Here is an 8,097-nt window from a genome sequence, read left to right on the forward strand (position 1 = left end):
TTTTTAATTGAGAGACGAGCTTAATGTTTTCTTTACTGACCGTAATTTTCACTTGTCTGACTGCTTGCATGATGAGTTTCTCACACGACTGGCCTATCTGGGTGATTCTTTTTTTTTTTTTATATATATATATATATTTTTTCTTGCCTGATTGACTCTGGAACTACACTACCGGTCAAAAGTTTTAGAACACCTACTCATTCAAGGTTTTTTAAATTTATTTTGTAACTATTTTCTACATTGTAGAATGATAGTGAAGACATCAAAACTATGAAATAACACATGGGATCATGTAGTAACCATAAGTGTTAAACAAATCAAAATATATATTATATTTGAGTCTTCAAATAGCCACGCTTTGCGTACTCTTGGCATTCTCTCAACCAGCTTCATGAGGTAGTCACCTGGAATTCATTTAAATTACCAGGCGTGCCTTGTTAGAAGTTAATTTGTGGAATATATTTCCTTCTTATTGCGTTTGAGCCAATCAGTTGTGTTGTGACAAGGTGGGGTGTTATACAGAAGACAGCCCTATTTGGTAAAAGACCAACTCCATATTATGGCAAGAACAGCTCAAATAAGCAAAGAGAAATGACCGTCCATTACTTTAAGACATGAAGGTCAGTCAGTACGGAAAATGTCAAGAACTTTGAAAGTTTCTTCAAGTGCAGTCGCAAAAGCCATCAAGCGCTATGATGAAACTGGCTCTAATGAGGACCGCCACAGGAATGGAAGACCCAGAGTTACCTCTGCTCTAGAGGAGAAGTTCATTAGAGTTACCAGCCTCAGAAATTGCAGCCCAAATAAATGCTTCACAGAGTTCAAATAACGGACACATTTCAACATCAACTGTTCAGAAGAGACTGAGTGAATCAGGCCTTCATGGTCAAATTGCTGCAAAGAAACCACTGCTACAGGACACCAATAAGAAGAAGAGACACGAACATTGAACATTAAACCAGTGGATATTTTTCCTTTTGGTCTGGAGTAAAACATTTGAAATTTTAAGTTCCAACCGCCATGTCTTTGTGAGAGGCGGTGTGGGTGAACGGATGATCTCCGCATGTGTATTTCCCACCTTAAAGCATGGAGAAGGTGGTGTTGTGGTGTGGGGGTGCTTTGCTGGTGACACTCTGTGATTTATTTAGAATTCAAGTCACACTTAACCAGCATGCCAACACAGCATTCTGCAGCGATACGCCATCCCATCTGGTTTGCGCATAGTCCCACTATCATTTGTTTTTCAACAGGACAATGACCCAACACACCTTCAGGCTGTTTAAGGGCTTTTTTTTTTTACCAAGGAGAGTGATGGAGTGCTGCATCAGATGGCCTGGCCTCCACAATCGCCCGACCTCAACCAAATTGAGAGTTTGGGATGAGTCGGGCTGCAGAGTGAAGGACAAGCGGCCAACAAGTGCTCAGCATATATGGGAACTCCTTCAAGACTGTTGGAAAAACATTCCAGGTGAAGCTGGTTGAGAGAATGCCAAGAGTGTGCAAAGCTGTCAAGGCAAAGGGTGGCTATTTGAAGAATCTCAAATATAAAATATATTTTAATATGTTTAACACTTTTTTTTTGGTTACTACATGATTCCATATGTGTTATTTCATAGTTTTAATGTCTTCACTATTATTCTACAATGTTGAAAATAGTAAAAAATAAAGAAAAATCCTTGAATGGGTAGGTGTTCAAAAACCTTTGACTGGTAGTGTATATTCAATGTGCGAGACAAAATTGAGGCTTTGATTAAGAAGTTGGAGCTGCTCTCTGTCTGCATTAACAAGGACAACACACAGGTCTATCCATCATTGTATGATTTTTTTTGTGTGGAAATGAACTCAAGCTTACGGACATTGTAAAATATGATATAGCGAAGCACCTGAGTGAGTTGGGTGCCCAATTACGCAGGTACCTTCCCAAAACGGATGACACAAACTGGATTCGTTATCCCTTTCGTGCCCTGCCTCCAGTCCACTTACCGATATCTGAACAAGAGAGCCTCATCGAAGTTGCAACAAGCGGTTCTGTGAAAATGTAATTTAATCAGAAGCCACTGCCAGATTTCTGGATTGGGCTGCGCTCAGAGTTTCCTGCCTTGTCAAATCGCGCTGTTAAGACACTGATGCCCTTGGCAACCACGTACCTATGTGAAAGTGGATTCTCGGCCCTCACTAGCATGAAAACTAAATACAGGCACAGAGTGTGTGGGAAATGATTTAAGACTGAGACTCTCTCCAATACAACCCAACATTGCAGAGTTATAACCTGTGGTTATTCACAATTTTCAATGAACAAATAGTTTTATATGTAAGATGGCTAAATAAAGAGCAAAATTATTGATCATTATTATTTGTGCCCTGGTCCTAGAAGAGCTCTTTGTCACTTTCCACGAGCCGGGTTGTGACAACTCGCACTCATTCTTATGTTTAGTAAATGTATCATGTAGTGTGTGTGTGTGTGGCAGGTTTACAATGATCCCTGGTTCGAATCCAGACCGCATCACATCCGGCCGTGATTGGGAGTCCCATAGGGCGGCGCACAATTGGCCCAGTGTCGTCCGGGGTAGGCCGTCATTGTAAATAAGAATTTGTTCCTAACTGACTTGCCTAGTTAAATAAATAAAGGTTACATTTAAAAAAAAGTATAAAGCATGTGCTTGCATGCACACGGCATTCTGTTTTAATCGGCGTCAACTAGCAAGTCATTCTGTTTCTCCATTCATCCTTAGACATAAGGTGACAGTGCTTCACTGAAAGCTTTAAACAGAAATAACCTATTTCTTTTAGCTATAAACAGACTCTTTCACCCCTGTGCCTAATTGCCATAGTTTATAATTGGCCAGCTCTGAGGGGAGCTAGTCGTCGTAAAGTGTTGTTTGTCGATCACACACCAACATCACACTGACGTCCCTCGGTGCCTGCTAAGACTACAGCCGTCCGAGGACTGTGTGATTGATGGCTGCTCCTCCTCCACCCATCTCTCTATGAACCCAATCTCTAGTTCTTCACGCTCAGTAAAGCAAAAACAAACAACGCGTTTATTCAGTCTTAGACGCGTGTTCATTTGGACACCATTTACCCAGTTAGTTTTTTGCTTGGTTGCTCATTTTCATTGTTGCTCCTCCTTAGTCTAGAGATATAGTGTATTAAAGACGTTAACCTGGGGTCAGCCGTGTGTGCATGTCCCAGGGTCAGGATTGATGTATTGAAGGAAGGCCTGTAGGAAGCGTGGTGGTCATGGCCTTTCAATAGTAGAGAAACCACCATCAATCAACGTTACTGTGTGCTGTCTCTCCTGTCTCCCTCTACCGACCATCTCTCCCCCCTCTTCTCTACCTGCTCCTCTTCTCTCTCTGACTGATGGCTTTATGCTCCATGGTCATCCATCCCTCCATCCAATGGAGCTGGAGGCTCCATCTCTCGCCATCTATCCAGTCAGCCTTTTTTATTTATTTGTTACAACCCCAGGCTTTAGATGTTTTGCAGGCCATGCTTGACCTGAATTCAAATAGTATTTGTTTAGTGTCGAATACCTTGTGTGGTTCGATTGAGCCAGACTGGAGTGTTGCACCATTGGGACAATTCCATTGGTTCCATTTCGTCAGGCAAGCTCGATCGGGCAGCAGCTAAAGCATTCGAAAGAAAACAAACGCTATTTGAACCCAAGTGGGTCTGTTGCGTGCATAGAACCTTGGAGGGCTCTGCTTACGTCCAGAATGGCACCCTATCCCCGTGTCACACAGACACATTTTCCAAAGCAGCAATGGTGTAGCCTTGCTGTCATGCGTGACAAGGAGTTAGCAAGATGGCAGAAACAGATCTTGGACCAGCCTAGTGATGGTGTCAGAGAGGGTCAGTGGTATGATAGATGAGGCGTGGTAAATCTGTGTCTACCCTGCTGGTGCTGCCCCCAGGCTCGTTCCTCATAGCTAAGCTGACACTGGCTGTGTCCCAGATGGCATCGTATTCCCTACATAGTGCACCACTTTTGACCAGAGCGCTATGGGCCCTGGTCAAAAGTAGGGCACTATATAGGGAGCCATTTAGAACACAGACATATCCCCGTGTTAGCCTGGCCTGGGAAGAGGAGAGGTGTGCCAGACTCAGACTAGCCCGATCCATTCTATCTGGGTCCATGTGGCATAGATAACAACAGCCACAAAACACCTGACCTCACCAGCGTGACCAATAAGATAGATGGACCATGTATAAAGACCAGTTGGTGTTTTGACAGCTCTTTCTCACTTTCACGATCTCATTCCCTCTTACTTTTTCTCTCTTTCTCAATCCTTCTTTCTCTCTCTCCATCTCACGTTTTCTCCTTCTCTCGCTTGCTCTCTTTCAATCTCTTACTTTCTCTTTCTTTCTGTCTCACAGGGCAGGGAGCAAAACAAACCCGAGGTCTCTCCATTGCACATCCAGAACCCCTTTGAGCCTGCGCTGAACGTCAGTAAGAATGTTAACGGAACGCAGCTGGAGCGCTTCGTGGCGCTGTGTCGGGAGAGCGCCTGGATGCTGCAGCAGCGGGAGTTCAACGTACCGCACAGCGGCAGCGGTACCGGAAACAACGCCCCCTGGGGCCTGGCAGCGCTCCTCATGCCCTCGGTCTCCCAGGTGGCCGGAGTTAAAGGTCGTAAGAAGAGGAAGAGGGAGCCGGCCAGCGAGAGGATAAAGGGCCTGCTGGAGTCTCTAAAGAACAGGGAGGTGAAGAGCTAGAGAGCGGCCATGCAGTACAGCCCCACTAGAGGTCACTGGTGAGTTCTGGGTCTATGGGTAACAGTGGCTATGTACCCTATCATGGCCGTAAAGAATGGACATGTCAGGACTTGTCCAATTGCTTTTCACACAACTGCAAATAACCAATCCGAGCCAAACCAAGCTGATATGGCTTGCGCCATGGTTGCTGCAACCTACCTGAAAAGGACAATGTGACAACAGTTTGGTTTCGTTCAGCACGGTAGTGTGAAAAGGGTACCTGTGACCAGATGCTCGTTTATAAGAAAGCCCGACTACTCTACATGGCGACGTTTGCACATCGATGTACATAAAGATATGAAGTTATAGGGTCCGCTGACATCGTTTTGTTTGTATACATTTAGATCAGATGTATTCAGATGTTGTTTTTTATTAAAGATCCTGAACAGTAATTCTGAAAAGTCATTATCTCATGGCTAACTACCAGGAAGTTTGAAAAGGCAGGCTGAGTGGGCGGGGAGATTATATGCATGAGCTCACCTTGACTGACAGCTCTTTGAAACGCCTATGTCAAGCAACTTGGATGCAGTTAGCAGTGTTGCAGTGAAATCATCTCAAGCAAATTTGGTGAGACACAAAGCAACTCAAACAACATTGAAATTGCATCAATTAGGCCTCCCGAGTGGCGCAGTGGTCTAAGGTACTGCATCGCAGGTCTAGCTGTGCCACTAGAGATTCTGGGTTCGAGTCCAGGCTCTGTCGCAGCCGGCCGCGACCGGGAGACCCATGGAGCGGCGCACAATTGGCCCCGCGTCGTCCGGGTTAGGGGAGGGTTTGGCCGGCAGGGATGTCCTTGTCCCATTGCGCTCTAGCGACTCCTGTGGCAGACTGGGCGCATTGCAGGCTGACACGGTTGCCAGGTGTACGGTGTTTCCTCTGACACATTGGTGCGGCTGGCTTTTTTTTTTAATTGCATCATTTACATAATAAAAAATACATATCTCCCATTTTGGCATGTCTCTTGTGATGTGGTTCACAGCAGCACTGATGGCTGTGTTCACTTGACAAGCCCTAGCTAGCCAGTAACTAGCTAACACCAGACACAGATGAAAGGAGAAACGTGTAAGTATCTTTGCCATAGATGAATAAGGTAAACTTTTAATAACATTTTCTGACACCCTACAGTCAAATTTTAGCACCAGTAGAGTAGCTATCTAGCCCCTCTGCAAACACGCCTTCTCTGTTGTTGGTGGTATTTATTTAAATGAGATAAGAGAATATCATGTTACCATTGTTGTATTAAAATTTGTTAAATTGATGTCCCCTTAATAATGTATCCAAGTGTTTGACATGGGGGAGGGGACCAGTAACTTTATGATCAAACTTTATCAGTGTAGAAGCAACCATCATTTTTCATACTTTGATCTGGTTTCCTTCAAATACCATCACATTTCATGAAAAACATAATTTTGACTGTTCATGACCTTTAAATCAGTGTCACAAAATGGACTAAGACTTTTTAATGACAAAATAAAAACAGTTGTGGTCAAGTTTATTGAAATATGTGTGGCGGATGATGAAGAGTACGACAGTCACTCATTCAATGTGCTAAAGGGATCTGTTATTTCTGGATTCAACTTTTACCATCAGCCGTCAAAAAGCAATATCTTCGCCCCAAATGGTACTCTATTCGCTATATAGTGCACTACTTTTGACCAGAGCCCTATGAAAAGTAGGGCACTACATAGGGCATAGGATGCCGTTTGGGACACCTCCAATGATGCACTCATGCTTGCTTGTTAGTCAAGGCCATATTTAAACACTTAGTCCATACCGTTGGTTATCCAGTCAGTCTGGAGCAGAGGGGAACCAGCGGTGTGGTTATTTTGTCAAATGGATTGACCTCTTCCTGGCTACTGGTTAAGCTAACATGTCAAATATGTAGCTAGAGAGTAGGCACATTCCATTTTAAACACAGGTCCTTCGTTTTCTCAGTGGAGACCGAGAGAGACAGGGCCTTAATGTTGTTTTTACAGAATCTGCTCACAATGCCTGATTGCCAGTCATGTTAATTAGAAATGTGGCATTTCCAAGCCAAGCCCTGATAAGCTTGGTGAACTGTGTACACAAGATCAGGCCATTTAGACTGTTATTTAATCAAAACTTCTTGCAACCTAAGCACTCTCTGTGAATGACCCCTACTCACTGAATAATTTGCCGTTAGGGAAAGGGAATGTGTGTTTTTTTCCAGCTACTGTAAGTTTCTGCCTCATTTGCGGTTCTTCAAACCATAGAGGTACTACTGTAGGACTCGTGCTAAAAAGTGGGTGTGTTTTGAGTGAGTGAGAGTGTGGGTGTGTTTGAGAGAGTGTGCGTGTGTTTTGAGACAGTGAGAGTGGGTGTGCGCATGAGGGTCCCAGGAGATTGGTGCAGGAGTGTGTGGTGGCCCCACAGCTGTTTTTCCGCTCTGTGCAACGGGAGGTTAGGGGGTGAAAAGGGATCCAGTTTTAACAGTTCGTCCTCTGAGACGGGAAGGAGAGGAGCACCAACTGCCTACTCACACACACACACACACTTTACACTGATTGACTACATACAAAAATACATTTTATACACTCACGCCAGGATAGCTTTGAGCTTCTCTCCTCACTGATTCTCCCCCCTCTGAGTAGCTGTAGGTTTAGAGAGCTTGTGTTTGAGGTTTGTTCAGGAGGGTGCAGGTTAACAATGTTGAGAGAGAAATACATTTTGCAGAACATACTATAGTCAGATTTTCTGTCCAGTACTTAATTATGACTGGCGTACTATTAGGAATGTATTCTTACACAAGAACAATGATTTAACATGACTAACTCTTCTCTTGGATTTATCGCTATGTAGGTACCATAGGTACTCATGTGTAATACAATCGTAGTTTCTGACCATTTGCGGACATGAGCCAATACTTCCTCAACAGAAGTTTCCGGGTCACAATAACACTGTGTTATACCTTCTCTTAATGTGTACCTATGGTATGTAACTGACTGGTTCTTCCAGTATGTAGCCCACCCGCATGTCTGTCCTCTGCAGAAGTAGTACCACTCCACAGAGAAAGAGGGGGTGTTTCCTAAATGATAGCCTATTCCCTACATAGCGCAGTACTTTCCCATATGGGCCCGGTCAAAAGTAGTGCACTAAATAGGGTGCCATTTGAGAGACACCCCTCACTCTCTGTGTAGGGGTACTCCTTCTGAAGAGGGTGCAGTGTGTCTAGCTGCTCTTGGGATTCTCAAGGGGTGTGTTTGGCTAACCTACTAGCGCTGACCCCCATCATCAGTGTCTCCGGGCAGCCCACCGTGGGCTCTGATTTATGAGCCAACATGGTGGTAGGGCCGCGCTGGATTGGAACACTCAGAGCAA

General features: G+C 44.4%; 1 protein-coding gene across 1 annotated transcript in view; it reads left to right on the forward strand.

The window, feature by feature from the left end:
- mtpap (mitochondrial poly(A) polymerase) overlaps positions 1-6,251 on the forward strand; it is a 29,501-nt gene extending 23,250 nt beyond the window's left edge. The window contains exon 9 of the mRNA XM_014157507.2: positions 4,381-6,251. Coding sequence (XP_014012982.1) covers positions 4,381-4,719 — 339 coding nt within the window. The 3' untranslated portion in view covers positions 4,720-6,251. The remainder of the gene's footprint in view (positions 1-4,380) is intronic.
- The last annotated feature ends 1,846 nt before the right edge of the window (positions 6,252-8,097 follow it).

The sequence above is a fragment of the Salmo salar genome, chromosome ssa19 (assembly GCF_905237065.1).
Source record: "Salmo salar chromosome ssa19, Ssal_v3.1, whole genome shotgun sequence".
Taxonomy (NCBI): Eukaryota; Metazoa; Chordata; class Actinopteri; order Salmoniformes; family Salmonidae; genus Salmo; species Salmo salar.